This window comes from Equus quagga, chromosome 13 (genome assembly GCF_021613505.1).
Source record: "Equus quagga isolate Etosha38 chromosome 13, UCLA_HA_Equagga_1.0, whole genome shotgun sequence".
In the NCBI taxonomy this organism is placed as follows: domain Eukaryota; kingdom Metazoa; phylum Chordata; class Mammalia; order Perissodactyla; family Equidae; genus Equus; species Equus quagga.
Genome location: NC_060279.1, coordinates 97,005,982 through 97,022,249, shown reverse-complemented (window position 1 = coordinate 97,022,249; position 16,268 = coordinate 97,005,982). Strand labels below are relative to the sequence as shown.

At 53.0% G+C, this 16,268-nt stretch overlaps 2 protein-coding genes across 4 annotated transcripts; both read left to right on the top strand.

Annotated features, from left to right (window-relative positions):
- The first annotated feature begins 84 nt into the window (after positions 1 to 84).
- On the top strand, positions 85 to 12,852 carry SNRPA (small nuclear ribonucleoprotein polypeptide A). Of its 3 annotated transcripts, XR_006891744.1 has the most exons (8): positions 85 to 233; positions 693 to 779; positions 4,410 to 4,582; positions 7,233 to 7,412; positions 9,194 to 9,367; positions 9,806 to 9,894; positions 11,332 to 11,564; positions 12,717 to 12,852. XR_006891744.1 is itself a non-coding variant. In XM_046684136.1 (7 exons), the coding sequence occupies exons 2-7, from the start codon at positions 707 to 709 to the stop codon at positions 11,489 to 11,491; spliced, it is 849 nt and encodes a 282-aa protein (XP_046540092.1). In that variant the 5' UTR covers positions 85 to 233; positions 693 to 706; the 3' UTR covers positions 11,492 to 11,710. The 3 variants fall into 3 exon arrangements, 2 of the variants coding, with proteins under 2 accessions (XP_046540092.1, XP_046540093.1); XM_046684136.1 differs by lacking the exon at positions 12,717 to 12,852 and having other exon boundaries at positions 11,332 to 11,710; XM_046684137.1 differs by lacking the exons at positions 85 to 233; positions 12,717 to 12,852 and having other exon boundaries at positions 493 to 779; positions 11,332 to 11,710.
- A 1,560-nt stretch (positions 12,853 to 14,412) lies between these two features.
- On the top strand, positions 14,413 to 15,763 carry MIA (MIA SH3 domain containing). Its single transcript, XM_046684138.1, has 4 exons — positions 14,413 to 14,553; positions 14,640 to 14,773; positions 15,232 to 15,342; positions 15,670 to 15,763. The coding sequence occupies exons 1-4, from the start codon at positions 14,430 to 14,432 to the stop codon at positions 15,691 to 15,693; spliced, it is 393 nt and encodes a 130-aa protein (XP_046540094.1). The 5' UTR covers positions 14,413 to 14,429; the 3' UTR covers positions 15,694 to 15,763.
- Positions 15,764 to 16,268: the final 505 nt, after the last annotated feature.

Here is a 16,268-nt window from a genome sequence, read left to right as displayed (position 1 = left end):
CGGAGGGTTTGCGGGGAGTGGGCGGGGCTTTCCTGCTGAGGCGGGAATCCAAATGCCGTTTCGATTGGCAAGATCTGGGCCCAGGGGCGAGACTTACTCTAATTGGCCAAGCTACCGAGTGTCCGCGCGGGGATTGGCTTGCAGAAAGACAGAGGCGGGGCCAGGAGAGGAAGCTCAGTGACCGGCGCTCAGAAACGTAGCAGGCGCCGCTTGCGGGAGCTGCGGTTCTGTCGGTGAGTAATCTATGGGTCAGGAGGTATTCGACGCCGGGCGGGCGTATCGCTTGGCTCCCGGGCCTTCCTGCGCCTCGTGTGGGGAAACTATTTTCCCGCTGCGCGAGGCCAGGGCGCCACAAAGTCATCTCTCCTTCCCCAACGGGCTCTTACATCCGGGCTTTTTCTCCTGGGCTGCCCTCTGAGCGCTTGGGCCAATGGGAATCGCCACTTAGAACGCTCCGCCTACTGATCGCGTAGAGCATGCTGGGACTCGTAGTAGCGCTTTCGAGAGTTCCCTCGCACGCGGGGAGGAGAAGCGGTGTCTTGCGTTCGCTTTGTTTCCCGAGCTTCGCTTGTCTCTTCCCTCCTCCACGCCCTACCTGACTTCCTCCTGGGAGGAAGATCTCTAGGCAGCCCGCGTTGGGGCAAAAGATTTGGAGAAAGCCAGGGCTGAGGTTGCCTTCTTCACTTTTTCAGCCCTACCTCACTCCATGGCAGTTCCCGAGACCCGCCCCAACCACACTATTTATATCAACAACCTCAACGAGAAGATCAAGAAGGATGGTGAGTTCTCGTAATAGTCCAGACTCCGGGCTGGCCCGCAGGAGCCGGCCCCCTCTTCCATCCCCGGTATCCGCCTGTCTTCCTCAGCCTTCTCCAGCCAGACTGTTAGAGTTGACCCCTCGGCCTTTGCACGTGCTGCTTCCTCTGTCTTCACCACTCCCTCCGCGCATCTCACACTCGGGCACGGCACGGTAACCTGGTCACTGTTGCTCATCCTTCAGGGTTTCGGCTTACAGGACCCCTCCTCCAGGAAGTCTTCCCCACCCCCTTTCCCCTCAGGTGCCTGCCTCTGACTTCCCACAGGCCCTGGACATTCCCCCTTCGCCCAGATCGTTCTGGGCTGTCATGGGGCTGTCTCTCCACTGGCCTCTGAGCTTCATGAGGGTAAGAATTGGGACTGCCCTGGTCACTGTTGTGTCCTCAGTGATGAGCCCAAGAAAAAAATGTTTTGTTCCAAAGTGAAAATGACTATTAATACTTTAATTTTTAAAAATGCGAAGAATAATCGTGATGGCCAGCACTCTGCCGGGTGCTGATATCGGAATCTTGATCACATTTAATTTTCACAGCAGTCCTGCAGGAAGGAGCTATTATTCCCATTTCTTAGATTAGGAAATTGAGACTCAGGGGTGATGTGACTTGTCCAAGGTCACACAGCAAGGAAAAGTGACTGAGGCCACCAGTGTGGAATTCTGCTAAAAGAATTGATTCTTTTTTATTTTTATTTTTTTGGTGAAGAAGATTGGCTCTGAGTTAACACCTGTTGCCAATCTTCCTCTTCTTTTTTTTTTCTATTCCTCAAAGCCCCAGTACCTAGTTGTATATCCTACTTGTAAGTCATTCTAGTTCTTCTATGTGGGATCTGCCACGGTATGGCCTGATGAGCCGTGTGTAGGTCTGCGCCCAGGATCTGACGCTGGATCCAGCCCTGCAAACCCTGGGCTGCCAAAGCAGAATGTGCGAACTTACTCACTCCGCCCTCAGGCTGGCCCCAGGACTTGATTCTTGACATCCAACATACTGTTCCATTTTTTCCAGCGAGTTTTTACCTTTATTGAAGCTCACTTTCTGTATTTGAAAACTGGGCAAAACATAATACCTGCTTGGCGTGGATGTTACGGGGATTACATTAGCTAAATCTCCGTGCAGCCCTTGTTTTTATGGTACCTGGCAGTTAGCAGGGGCTGGATGAAGGTTAGCTCCCGTCATCACCTCGAGAAAATTGTCGGGAGAACCGAAGGAGCTTGCTGGGATTAAGTTTCAGGTTACCAGTAAAGTTGCTGTTGAAAACAACAAGCCACGTAAAGCCCCTATGTGCTTTCTAGCATCATGCCCAGCCAGCACCCTGCAGGGCTGGGCATGCACTGGTGGCTCAGACAGTCCTGGTCCTGCCTTCATGGAGGAATTCGTTCATGAAATTCATTCATAGAAAGAGGGATTCATTCAGCTTCGTAGAGGAGGAGACATTCTGGAAGAGTGTTCCTAACCTGGACCAGCATGTGCAAATAGCTGGGGCCCAAGGAGAGCTGGGGCATTCTGGGAACTACAGGTAATCTGGTGTCCCTGAGGCCTAGAGGAGCAGCTTCCAGGGAGCCGTGACCTGGTGGCTCATGGGGCCCTGTGAGCCGGGTGCAGCATGGGACTTCGTCCTGAGGGCATCGGGAGCCAGGCAAGGGATGCAGTCAGTCGTGAAAGTTCTTCCCAACTGCGGAAGGTGAACTTGGGTGGGCGAGGGAGGACACTGGGGAGAGGCCCAGAGTCCAGTGGGATGACTGAGGCCCCGGCTGGGGTCATGGGGATGGAGGAGAGAGACAAAACCCAGAAATTTCGGGGCTGGCTCCACGGCCGAGCGGATAAGTTCGTGTGCTCCACTTCCGTGGCCCAGGGTTTCACTGGTTCAGATCCTGGGCATGGACATGGCACTGCTCATCAGGCCACGCACGCTGAGGCGGCGTCCCACATAGCACAACCAGCGGCACTCACAACTAGAATCTACAGCTATGTACTGGGGGTCTTTGCGGAAGAAGAGAAAAAAAAAGATTGACAACAGATGTTAGTGCAGGTGCCCATCTTTAAAAAAAAAAAAGCAAACAGAAATATCACCGGGAGAATTTTGGTTAATTGCTTCAAAACACCCTTGTGGGGCCGGCCCCGTGGCTGAGTGGTTACGTTTGCGTGCTCTGCTTCGGCAGCTCAGGGTTCGCCAGTTCAGATCCTTGGCGCACACCTAGCACTGCTCATCCAGCCGTGCTGTGGCAGATCCCACACAAGAACTAGAAGGACCTACAACTAGGATGGACAACTAGGTACTGGGGCTTTGGGGAGGGAAAAAAAAGAGAAAAAAGAAGATTGGCAACAGGTGTTAGCTCAGGGCCAATCTTCCTCACCAAAAAGCATTAAGAAAAGAAAATCTGGCTTCCCCCTGAACCCCACTTGCCCTGCCTACACACACATTTTCATTTCTTCCCTCCCCTAGAATGTCTTTCACTAGCCGTTTGAGCTCAGATACCTTCTTTGCGTAAGATCGGTCCCCTTTTCCAGCCCAGGCGGTAGGAGAGGTCCTTCCTGAGTCTAGTTTGACTTCCGCTTGCTGTCCAGTGAGGAGGCATCTTGCTAGTGAGCTGCGGTGACACTGGACTCAGGTGGACTTGGCTCTTCCCAGCTCTGCAGGGGTTTCCCGGCACCCTCGGGACACCCCTCCTAGGCCCGTGATAAACATCAGATCCTGCTTCCATCTTGGTAAAACGGAGACGGTTCAGTTGCTCCCTCGTGGGGCTGTTGTGAGATTTAATGAAGTTACTTCCATCAAGCGCTTCATGGTGTCTTTTTCCTTGGAAATGTTTGTGAAGTTTGTGTGCTGGAGCCTGTGCTGAGCGTGGGGATGCTGTGTAAAACAAATTGGATGGGCTGTAGGTCTTCAGAAGGAGAGCTAGACAACAAGTAAACATGTTAGGAGGTGGAAAATGCTCTGAAGGAAAAGCAGGTAGAGTACGAGGCCAGGGGAGAGTGACACGAGGGGGCATTTCTTTAGACAGAGTGGTCGGGGAAGGCCTCCAAGGTGGCAACGTTTCTGCTGAGACCTGGGTGACTAGAAGGAAGTAGCCATGTACACATCAGGAGAAAGGTTCCTGGAGAGGGAGCAGCTGGTGCAAAGGTCCTGAGGCAGAAATCTGTGTGACGGGCCCGAGAAAGGGTCGGGAGACTAGTGTGGTTGGAGATACCAGGGTGAGATGGAGTGTGGGGAGAGATGAGGTTGGAGAAGTCAGCCAGGGCCACATCACCCAGGCCTGTGTCAAGGTGCTAGGGACAATGAAAAGAGTGTGCATTTCTGGGGCGGTGGCTGTGTGCCCTTGTAAGTATGGCTCGTTCCTCATACAGCAGCCCTGTGGGTGGGTATTGTTACTGCCCACCTCTTACAGCGGATGCACATGACCACTGGGGCCATTCTTGGCTGCTGCTGGTGTTGCTGGCTCTTGAGGGATTGCTGACCCACGGCATTCTGGGTAGGCTGTCAGTTGACTGATGGTTTCTCTTCTGGGCTGCACTTCCTTCTGAAAAAGGGACTTCAAGCCCCAGGACGTGGTACCAAGGCCTCTGGTCACCCCTGGATCTTTCCCTCCCCCTCTGCAGAGCTGAAGAAGTCCCTGTATGCCATCTTCTCCCAGTTTGGCCAGATCCTGGATATCCTGGTGTCTCGGAGCCTGAAGATGAGGGGCCAGGCTTTTGTCATCTTCAAGGAGGTCAGCAGCGCCACCAACGCCCTGCGCTCCATGCAAGGTTTCCCCTTCTACGACAAGCCCATGGTGAGCACTGGGGGTGTGGAGGATGTGCGTGTGAGCATGCCTGTGTGTGCACACATGTGCCAAGTGCTGTAGGACACTGGGTGGGCCTGGACTTCTGGGACCTGTAGTCCAGTCTCTTAAGGACAGGAGTCTCTCTTCCTATCCCTCGGCTTTCACTGTCACTGTACTGGGGTGTGGGGACACACAGTGACCAAAGGAGCCCCCAGCCCTGCCCTCTCAGACCCACAATGCTGTGGGAGAGACAAGCCTGTCACCAGAGGGTGGCGACCCAGAGGGGTCAGGGCTGGGTTGGGGGTAGTGCACAGAGCTGGGGGAGGTTGGAGGAGGCCTGGCACCTAGTGAGAGGGCTCAGGGAAGGCTTTCTGGAGGAGGTGAGACTGAAGGAGAGGGAGAGAGAGCTGGGGGAGGAGAGGGAGAAAGTATCAGGCAGAGGGACTCTGTGGACTAAGACCCAGAGATAACCAAGAAGTAAGTAATTGAGGAAGTGAGTCAGATTCATTTGGCTGGAGTGAAGGGTGGAAAGTGATGGGGAGGGCGTGACCTGGAGAGCGTGTCAGAAGTCAGGCTAAGGAGCTGGGGTTTGTCCTGAAAGTGCACTGGATTCCCAGGGGGCTGGGGAGCCATGGGAGGGTTTAGGGAGATGCCCGTGGCTGTTGCGCAGAGTGGATTGGAGGAGGAACGTTAGGGCCCGCTCGCCAAGGTGAGGCTGAGTGGGGCTCCCGGGCAGGAGAGGTTGGGCCAGGAGCAGGGCAGGGGCCATGGGATGGGAGGAAGGGGTGGGCTGCAGATGTTCAGGAGGCTGAGTGGACGGCCCGGGGGCGGCAGTCTGGGTGGTGAGGAGAGGTTTGAAGTCCCTGCCCTGAACTAGAATTCTGCCCTGTTGCTAGCAGACTCTATCTGTGGTTCTTCAGGCCTTTTCTCTTGTGCCTCAAAGTTTTCACGTTTCACCTGATTGGAATACCCTGGACCAGCTCCCTTGGGGAGGTGACAAGTCTCAGTGTGTGCAGGTCCCTGGCAGGTCAGCTCGTGTGGAAGACAGTAGGCGGGGGCCCTCGCCTCCATCTGGAGAGGGCAGCCCTTTAGCTCCTGCCTGTTGTCGCCTCTGGGTGTGTGGACCCAGAGTCGCCGTACTTTCCACTGCCTTTCGGGAGCAGCTAGGAAGTAGCTTTTTTTTTTTTCCTTAAGATTGGCACCTGAGCTAACACCTGTTGGCAATCTTTTTTTTTTCCCCCCCCGCTTTTTTTCCCCCAAACCCCCCCCCCCCCCCCCCCGCCCCGGTCCATAGTTGTATATTCTTAGTCGTGGGTTCTTCTAGTTGTGGCATGTGGGACGCCACCTCAGTAAGGCCTGATGAGCAGTGCCATGTCCATGCCTAGGATCCGAACCTGCGAAACCCTGGGCCTCCAAAGCGGAGTGAGAGAACTTAAGTAGCTTTTGAGGTGTAACAACCATCGACCTTTTTGTGTTGAGTCTCCGCACCTTTTCTTGCCCAAATCAGGGCTGGGGATGTGTGAGTTGTTGGGGACTCCTGTTAGCTCCACCTTCAAAACATCCCCTGACTGCCTGGTTCTCACCCCTCCCCTGCCGCCCGCTGGTCCCGGGCACCGCTGTCCCTCGTCAGGAGTGTGGCAGCAGCTGCCTGCTGGTGCCCCTGCTTTGACCTCTGCGCCTCACAGGCTCCTCTATGCCACAACCATAGTGCTCCTTCGAGACACTCCACGGCTTCCGGCTTTCTCAGGAAAGGACAAAGTCTCACCATGGTCCCCAAGGTCCCTGCTGCCTCTGTAACCTTGTCTCCTCCCTCCTCATCCACACTGGCCTCTTGGATGGCTGTTCCCTTTGCTAGAATGCTCTTTCCCTGGGTGTCTACATGACTCCCTCCCTCCCTGTGTGTCTACACCAGTGTCCCTTCAAGCGGCCTTTGCCGGCCACACTGAAAATTTCAGTTCTCAACACTTCACATCCCCTTCTCCAATGCACTTTTTTTTTTTAATTTAAATTTTATTTTATTTTATTTTATTTTTGGGAGGGAAGATTAGCCCTGAGCTCACATCTGCTGCCAATCCTCCTCTTTTTGCTGAGGAAGACTGACCCTGAGCTAACATCCATGCCCGTCTTCCTCTACTTTATATGTGGGATGCCTGCCACAGCATGGCTTGCCACGTGGCGCCATGTCTGTACCCCGGATCCAAACTGGCGAATCCCGGGCCACCGAAGTGGAACATGCAAACTTAACTGCTGTGCCACCCGGCCGGCCACTTTTTTTTTTGTACTTTAACTTTCCTTTGTTCCTAGGGAACGAAACCATACACAGTGTTCTTCAGGAAATAGGCTGATAGTACCTTCCTTTTCCGAGGGTACACCCTCAGGTGGCTGTGGGGGCCAGGCATCCCGTCTTTCCTTCAGAATCCCAGCAGCCCCCTGACTGAGCCCTTGCTACGTGCCAGGTACTGTTCAAAGCATGTGACTCATTTAGTCCTCAGTCACCCTTGGAAGTGGGAACGTCACAATCCCCGTTTTACAGATGAGGACGCTGAGGACAAGTGGTCTTCATGACGTTGCTCACCAAGCTCCTGGGAAGGCCTGCTTTTCCACCTGGGTGATTTGGCTTGAGGTCCACTCCACTTGACCCGTCTCCTCTGTTTGGCAGCGCATCCAGTACGCCAAGACCGACTCGGACATCATTGCCAAGATGAAGGGCACCTTTGTGGAGCGGGACCGCAAGCGGGAGAAGAGGAAGCCCAAGAGCCAGGAGACCCCAGCTGCCAAGAAGGCCGTGCAGGGTGGGGCAGCTGCCCCCGTGGTGGGCGCTGTCCAGGGGCCTGTCCCGGTAAGCCAGGGCCCAGAGACACAGCCCTCTCATCCCCTGGCCGTCCTCAGCCACATGGCTTGGCTTGGGGCAGGGTGGGAGGGGTGTCTTCTGGGGGGCAGTTGAGCACCTGAATAATGATATCTCCACTCGGAAATGCCTGTTCCTGCCTGTTCCTCAGGATCTCTTTCTCTGTGTCTCAGTCTCTTGCTTCCTCTCTCTCCTTGACCTTGATTCCGCATTGTGCGTCTTTTAAGTCCGTGTCTGTGTAGCAAATGCAGAGGAAACCACTAACCAACAGTTAGGATTAGTAAGTGAATCTAATTTAGCAAGGCCGCTGGATAGAAGGTCAACATGGAACAAACAAGTAGACTTCAAACTGAAAAATAGCACCGAGGAGTAAATCCAACGAGAGGTGGGCATAACGGCCCGAGCGAAGCTGCAGAACGGTGCCGAGAGAGGCTGGGGGCGACGTCAGCAAATGGCTGGAAAGGCTCGCGGTTGTTAAGATGTCACTTCTCCAGATTGATCTAAGATTCAACACAATTCCCAATCAAAATCCCAACAGGAACTTTTGGAACCCTGACAGGCTGTTTCTAAATGCCTGGAAAGGCAAAGCAAGGCAGACGAGGCCTAGACAAGCCAGGGGACCTGTGATAGTGGTCAAGATGGTGAGGTGTTGGCGTAATGGTAGGAAGGTGGACCAGGGGGCAGAATAGAGTCTAGAAACAGATCTGAACGTGTATGGTTACTCCACATGCGATCAAGGCACCCCTCCATCCAGGGGTCAAAGGACTTTTTCTGCTCGTAAAGGATTCTGGGCCAATTTGATGTCTGTAAGGGAAAAATTAGCCCTACCTCAACTCTATCTAAGTTAACATGAGATGAATCATAGACCTGAAAGTGGCAGCAAAAACAATAAAGGTTCTAGAAGAAAACAGGAAAATGTCTTCAACCTTGGTAAGGGCATGACAAGTGGAAGCATCCTGTTTTCTAAACAGGATACAGAAAACACCAAGTGCTGGAGACAAGGTGGATGGCTGGGACCCCTCTCCCAGGTCTCCGAGTCTTCGTGTCGGCTTCTCTGATGGTCACGCTCTGTTTGTCCAACTCACACTTTCTCTGGGTCAGCAGCGCTGTCTGGGTTAGTGTCGAGCTTCCCCACTTGCCCTCCCCTCCCTGCACCCAGCTTTCTGTCCATATATGACTTCAGATTGTGGTTCCAGCTCTGGCAGCCCCCATCTCCCCTGGGTGCCTGTGCTGTGTGCCGTTGGACTCTCTCCTTCCCACACCACCACCCCTCCCATTTGTCTCTGCACCTGCCCTGCCCATCCTCGTCCAGCTCTGTCGTCCACTGTCACTTTTCTCTGTGCGTCCCTGAGTTTCTTTTTTTCTCCTTAAAGTTTATTTTTAGAAGCAAAAGTACGGCATGCTCAGTATGGTGTTTATTTCCACCGCTTTTAGTTAATTGTTAATGTTTTGATTTCTTTTGTAGTCCTTTTTTTCTTTCTTTAACATATCTCTAAACAAAGTTAGGTCATACTGACTAGTTTTTCTACGTTAAAATTTATTTTTAACTCCTTCTGATTTAATGTCCCTCTGTGGCCCTCGGTCTGTTTCGCTCCATCTCTCATTGGGTGCCGTTTTTGCCTCTTTCCGAGTCTGGGTCTTTCTCCCTGTGTCTCTCACACCCTGGGCTTCCTCTAACAGCCCATTCTCCTCTCCCCTCCTGCTGACACTGAAAGCACGTCTCCTGTCCCCTGCGGGCCTCACCCTCAGTCCTGCCCTCCCTCTCTCCGCAGGGCATGCCGCCCATGACTCAGGCGCCCCGCATCATGCACCACATGCCGGGCCAGCCTCCCTACATGCCGCCGCCTGGCATGATCCCACCACCAGGCCTGGCACCCGGCCAGATCCCACCGGGTGCCATGCCCCCGCAGCAGCTTATGCCGGGGCAGATGCCGCCTGCCCAGCCTGTAAGTGTCTAGTCCTCTGGGGTCTCCTGTCAATAGTCAGAATCAGAGCATGATAATAGGAGGGGATGGGTAGGGGCGCTGTTGTGGGTTAGGTGGTCTGGGCACGCCTCCCTGAGGAGGTGCTGTTGGAGGATGAGGATGGGGGTGTGCACTGGAGAGGGTGTGGCATACTTGTGGGAGGAGCTTTGGAAGGTTCTGGTGAGGCTGGAGCAGAGGCCAGCACCTAGATCCATTCAGTGAACTTCTGCTGAGCGTCTGCTTATGGATACGGCAGTGCTCTCTGGTGGCTTACGGTTAGTGGGGGCAGAGAAGGGTAGATAGCAGCAACAGAGGCTATGTCAGGTGAAGGGCTAGCAAGAATTCAAGCATTGTAGGGGATGGAGAGCAGGAGGGCCGTAGATCCTCTGCTAGACTCACAGGCTCCTGTCTCGCCCGCAGCTTTCCGAAAATCCACCAAATCACATCTTGTTCCTCACCAACCTGCCGGAGGAGACCAACGAGCTCATGCTGTCCATGCTTTTCAACCAGTAAGTGGGGCCTGTGTCTGGGCAGGGGCTGGAGGGCGATAGCCAGAAGCTTGTCACTGTGGGGACAGGCCTCAGAATTCTGGTGATGGAGCCCTGAGGCTGCTTATGCTTTGCAAGCAGGACAGGGGTGTGGTGGTGATGAGGCTGGAGCTCAGCCATAGCCGGGGCATGCCAGCCTTCATGGGGTGGGCGACCAGGCTCTGGGCCTCATCTTGCCGGTCTCTAAAGTGGAGGCATGCAAGGTGCATGTAAAACAGCAGCGAGACGTCATTGAACGCTGGCTAGACTGGCAAAATCAGGGCTGTCAAACTGCGAGTGTGGGAGGAGGTGTTTGAACCCTCTTGACCTGCTGACGGGATGCAGACCGCCGAGGCCATTGCCATTGCGGAGGGTAACCAAAAGTTGGGCAGTGTGCTCACCTGGCGGCTCTGCTTCTGATCTCATATCCTAAAGAAATTCTTAACACTGTCCGAGGGGTGTAGATGGGGAGTTGGAGGCAGCCTGGGAGAAGGGAGAGAGCAGCACCGGAGATGCAGAAAGAGCAGTGAGGTGGCCAATTCTGATCGCCCTATCTTCAGCTACAGACAAAGGAGGGTGTTGGGGGTAGTGGTTTGGGGCTTCAAAGGGGAGGAAGGCAATTCTCATGGAAATGGAAAAGCAAGTGTTTGGTAGATAAGAATGGGCTTAACCAGGACCCTCCCTGTCTACTGATACCCAGAGTTATCTGTGGTGATGGCCTGTCCTGGGGACAGGCCTTTTATCTGAAATTATCTTGTAGGCAGTTAGGGGGAAGGTCAAGGTTTCTTTCAGAGTCTTTTGTTCTTAAAAATAAGCAAGCTAGAGACACATCTTGAGGTAGCCAGTTCTGATTCCCCCCCAGCACTGTGGGTGGTTCTTCATGATAGCACTGGGAGGAAATTCTGAGAAACTGGATAAAACAGAAAAACAATACCATGTTGATAGCATGTCAACAAAACAATATGTGTTTTCTAAGAATGCTGATGGAAAAAAGGATACCCAGTAAACATGAGAGTGATTGCTTAATGGGGAAGGAAGTAGGAAAGAGAAGAGGGAAATGAAAGAGCAGATCATAGGGTTCAGGGTGGTGGTTATTTCTGGAGCGGAGGTGGGTGGGTTATGGTTTGGGAAGGATGGGGGTGGGGCAGTGTTGTTTCTTGATCTAAGTGATGGTCACATGGGTGTTCGTGTTAAAATTTCTTATTAAAATCATATGTTTACGCTGTATGCACTTGTTTATATTAGGGTTTCTCAACTTAGCACTAGTATATTTATTGGGGCGGGGTAATTCTTTGTTATTGAGGCCGTCCTCTGCATTGGAGGATGTTCAGCACCATCCCGGGCCTCTACCCACCAGAAGCCACAATGTTAGGGGGAAATGCTGACTCTGGATCCCTGAGGTCTGTCCCCTTCTCTCAGGTTCCCTGGCTTCAAAGAGGTCCGGCTGGTCCCCGGGCGGCACGACATCGCCTTCGTGGAGTTTGACAATGAGGTGCAGGCAGGGGCCGCTCGTGACGCCCTGCAGGGCTTTAAGATCACCCAGAACAACGCCATGAAGATCTCCTTTGCCAAGAAGTAGCACCCTTTCCCCATGCCTGCCCCCGCCCCCTGTTCTGGGGCCACCCCTCCCCCCTTGGCTCAGCCCCCTGAAGGTAAGTCCCCCTTGGGGGCCTTCTTGGAGCCGTGTGTGAGTGAGTGGTCGCCACACAGCATTGTACCCAGAGTCTGTCCCCAGACATTGCACCTGGCGCTGTTAGGCCGGAATTAAAGTGGTTTTTTGAGGTTCGGTTTTTCACAACCATTTGTTGTTTTTATTTTCTTGTCTTCTCTGTTTCCCTTCCCTGCACATCAGAATATTCTGGGTATTTGGACCTCCCGGCACATTGGGGGTTACAGCCTTGGTGACACACGGAGTGGTGTAGTAATATTGTCCAAGCTTAAGCCACCTTTACTACTCCGGGAGATTTCTGTTTTGTCTCAATCAGCATTCAGGGCAGGAAATTGAGACCAGGCTGCCATGTACACTGGGCAGGTTCTGTGCCGCACAAGGATGCCACCTTTGATGGCACACCATTCACTTTGTAGACAGTTCCAACAATTTGCTAATGCGATAGTGTTAAGGAAGAGGTTTTTCTTTACTTTTTTCTAACCTTCACGAAAGTGCCTTCTGTTGTGGCAAGAGTCCTGCAGAAACCACTCTGGGTCGTTCAGGAAAAAGGGAGGGAATTGGGTGCTCGTGAAATCGTTGCAGGGATGGTAGGAGTGGCAGTCTGGGTTTGAGAGTTCAAGTTCAAGTTCAAGTCTGCAGCACCTGATGGAGCTGCAGGCTAGAGTTGAGGAAGATGCCGCTGCTGCTGCTGGGGGTCCCCAGCTGACCTGATCACACGTGGGAAGCTACTGACCGGATGCTGGGGTGAAGAGTGTGGCCGCTTCAAGCACAGCTGCTCTCCCTTGCTGGCCAGCTGCCGGCCAGGAGGCCCGGACCGGTGGCTGAACCAAATTCCCCTCCTGTGCCCTAGCTGCAGGGGAGTCTAGGAGATGTCATTTCTGGCTGGACAGCCACGTACCCAGCTGAAGCTATGGATAAGAAAGGCAGATTGAATGGGGGACCTTTCTTAGCAGTCTGTCCCACACCTAACCTGGGAAATTTTAAATTGACTCAAAAACAAAATATTGGTTAAAACCCTTTCTCATCCCATATAGATAGGAAAATGAGATCATTTGCCAGAAGTAGAAAATTAACCACGAAGCAAAATACATAAGACATAGTGTTAAATTCTCTTGGGATGTTTCTTTCTGCCAAGGCTGTGAGCCCAAGTCTGCCCCTGCTCGGCTTTCTCCCATAAAGAGGAACATGAGTGTCCGGAGTGATGGAGACTTCTGGCACCAAGTGCACACCGTCCTGTAGGATCTGAAAGACTGAATGGAGAGGGTTTGCCGGCCTCACCAAAAGGCACAGTGTTACTGCAGACGACGAGTGGAACCATCTCACCCCCACACGGGCAACCACCGGTTCCGTGGTCAGCAGATCCTGGCTTCTGCTGTCTGCCTGGGGCACCCCTTAGCTGTTCCCATAAGCAATTGATGCTGGAACTCTGAGCTTCATTGTCTTCCTGCATAAAGAGGAATCTCTATATTGTTTGTACTTGTCACTGCCCCCAACACACACCCCCCACTGCCAGGCACTTAGTAAGCACTCAATAAATTCAGCAATACTTGCTGAGTACCTGTTATGTGCTAAATACTGTTCTTGGCATAAGCTAGGCAGTGGTGAATAAAATAGATAAGCTAATTCCAAATATTGTGTTCTGATAAAAACAGAACTGACTTAATGGAGTGATGGGGTGGTGGGGCTGGCACACAGTGACTGGACGGATCCAGGAAAGCCCCTCAGAGGAGGTGACATTGGAGTAGAGCTGTTTTACCCTCTCCTGGGACTTGGTGGTGGGTGTTGGGTATGTAGGGATGGCTTAGGGCCAGTCTTTGCCCCTCATGAAGTCCTCCCCTCTCTAAGCCTGTGTGTGTTCATCCTCTTCCCCCTACAAAAGGGTGGGACTTGCCGTCCCAGAGGTGAGAGAATGCTTGGGGAAAGAACTGGATGCTCAGGAGAGTGAGTTCAGCAGGGATTTCTGAGGCTCACAGTTAGAGGTGAGACTGGAGTTCAGATCCTCCAGCGCTTTCTTATTCTCTTGGACACCTGAACTCCAAGCTCGGTGGTGTGGGTGTGGGCCTGGGGCCAAATCTAGCCCCCCTACTTCCTGGCTGTAACCCTGGACAAGTTCCTTAAAGCTACACTTCCATGTCCACGTAAACTGGGGTTATGATAGCCCCTCTTGAGGAGATGCAGAGTATCCATGTGAGTTAATGAAAATACACATGGTGAATGCTGTATAAATAACCATTAGCTCTTATTATCCTTATTTTACAGATGAGGCTCTGAGAGGAGAACTAGCTTAGCCCAGGCCACCGGGTCAGGAAGTGGCTTGTGAGGATAAATGTGATCTTGGTAGGGCATCGCTCCAGCCTCGGGCCCAACATGTAATCTTTCAGTACTTGAGAGCTGGGGCTGTTCCTGCCATCAAAGGGCTGCCTTTTTCTCTTGCCCCTCAGCACAGGAAATTCCAAGGTAGTTTTCCATACCGGCTCCTCTGGTTCTGTCCCTGGAGGGGACAGCAGAGGGGCCCAGGTACCCAAGCAGACTCAGGAGAAGATAGAATTGCATATGTCAACCTGCCTGTCTGGGCCTCTCTGATTGTTGAGGGGGTGGCTGTCACTTGGAGTGGCCTGGGCTGCTTTGGGCCTACTGGGCATTTCCTTGGGCAGGCAACCCTCACCCTGCCCTTGAAATGGTTCTGGCTGGGTAGCAGCCTCTAGGTGGTGTGGGCGAAATTTGGGACTGTTTTAGGGCGGGGACAAGAGGCAGAACACAGGTTTCCTTGTCCTGCTGGAGAGAGGTGGGGCAGGAGGAAATCGGAGACCCCATTTCCCCTTGGTTGCACTCTCACTCATAATCCACGATGGCTTGGTCTCCGGTATTCCTCGGTGTCATCATCTTGCTGTCTGCCTTCCCAGGGCCTAGTGTCGGAGGCCCCATGCCCAAACTGGCTGATCGGAAGCTGTGTGCTGATGAGGAATGCAGCCGTAAGAGTTGGGGGGTGGCGGGTGTGGGGGCTTGGCTTGCTATCTTGTGAGGAGGGTCCTGTCATTCCCTTCTATTCCTTCCCCAGACCCCATCTCCATGGCTGTGGCCCTTCAGGACTACGTGGCCCCCGACTGCCGTTTCCTGACCATACACAGGGGCCAAGTCGTGTATGTCTACTCCAAGCTGAAGGGCCGAGGGCGGCTCTTCTGGGGAGGCAGCGTGAGTCTTGGGAGAACAGAAGAGGAAAGGGTGTGGGGCTAGGGTGGGAGTGCACCCTAATTTTGCTCTTGAAGGGGAAATTCGAGGGGGTGAACTGAAATAGTTTTGGGGGGCTACTGTGATCTACTTTACTTTTACTTTTGGGTACCTGCTGTGGGGCCAAGTTCTGTTCTAGACACTGCAGATAGAACAGCAAATGATCCCTTTTATTCTAATGGAAGGAGACAAGTCCTCAAAAATATCAGCAGATACGCGCTGCTCTGAGAATTAATACAGAGTGACCAGATGACTACTTTACATCCGGCGGTCAGGGCGGGTTTTTAAGCTGAGACCCGAGTCTCCATCATAAAGATGGAGCCAGCCATGTGGAGATCAGGGAGAAGAGAGAGTGCAAAGGTCTTCAGCAGGAACGAGCTTGCCATCTTCCCAGACCCTGCCTTGTAACCCCTCTTCTCCAGGTTCAGGGAGATTACTATGGAGACCTGGCTGCTCGCCTGGGCTATTTCCCCAGTAGCATTGTACGCGAGGAGTCCACTCTGAAACCTGGCAAAATCGAAGTGAAGACAGATGTGAGTGTTTCGGGGGCCTGCAGGGATCTGGAGGGAGGATCCTTGGGTTGTGATGATGGGCAAAGATGCCCCTCCCCTTGGCTCCCGGCAGCCTAGTTCTGCGTGCTGGGACAAATTCCCTGCTTCAGTTTTCTCATTTGTAAAATGGGGAGTGATTTCTAAGTCCCGGTGAAGTTGAGAGGTGCAAAGATTAGAGGGCCCTGGGCTAATTTGCATAGCACTTGTGCAGCCAAACCGGCGCCTGCCGCCACAGGCTTTGCTAAAACCACTGATCCTTTGTGGTGTGATCGCTGGGTTTCTCCCCACGGTTTCCCCTTTCTCTTTCAGAAATGGGATTTCTACTGCCAGTGAGCTCAGCCTACCGCCGTCCTTGCTGTTTTTTTCTCCCCGGCTTTATGCAAATACATCAGCCAAGTGCAAACTGCTGGTCTCTGTGGTCTTTGTGGTGGGGCTCTATAAAGGAAATGTTTCCCCCGCGTTCCTGCATTTAGCCAATCAACTCACTGACTGTGGTGACGTCAGTGGTTGCTGGGCAGAGTTTCACAGACTCAAAGCTCTTTGCTGCACTGGGTACTGGAGGGGGGCTCCTAAGCTTAAGTATCACATACAAGCAAATGAGAAAACAGCCCAATTGGGGGATGGTAGTGTCCTCTCGGCCAATGAAAGGAAACTGAAGTATTGGGAATGAGCCAATCAGACCGTGAGCAAGACACAAATCGCAGAGCAGAGGTTTTCTTGGCAGATTATCTGCAAAGGGAGGCGGAGGTTAACTTGCGTGTATCCCCCCCAATTTTCATCCTTCTTGCCTTTGAGGTCAGAAACCGCGTTCGCCAGCTCAAAATCCTCTCCTCTTCCAGGCTCTGTCAATCCTGCCCGTGGCCTCTTCTTTGCATCCGTATCCCCGCCCCAGTCTGCTCCTACCCAAT

Coding starts and splice junctions, on each gene's coding strand:
- SNRPA (XM_046684136.1), top strand. CDS start 707: ATGGCAGTTCCCGAGACCCGCCCCAACCACACTATTTATATCAACAAC. Junction 4,583..7,232: donor CCTTCTACGACAAGCCCATG/GTGAGCACTGGG, acceptor TCTGTTTGGCAG/CGCATCCAGTACGCCAAGAC. Junction 9,895..11,331: donor CTGTCCATGCTTTTCAACCA/GTAAGTGGGGCC, acceptor CCCTTCTCTCAG/GTTCCCTGGCTTCAAAGAGG.
- MIA (XM_046684138.1), top strand. CDS start 14,430: ATGGCTTGGTCTCCGGTATTCCTCGGTGTCATCATCTTGCTGTCTGCC. Junction 14,774..15,231: donor GGCTCTTCTGGGGAGGCAGC/GTGAGTCTTGGG, acceptor CCTCTTCTCCAG/GTTCAGGGAGATTACTATGG. Junction 15,343..15,669: donor AAATCGAAGTGAAGACAGAT/GTGAGTGTTTCG, acceptor TTTCTCTTTCAG/AAATGGGATTTCTACTGCCA.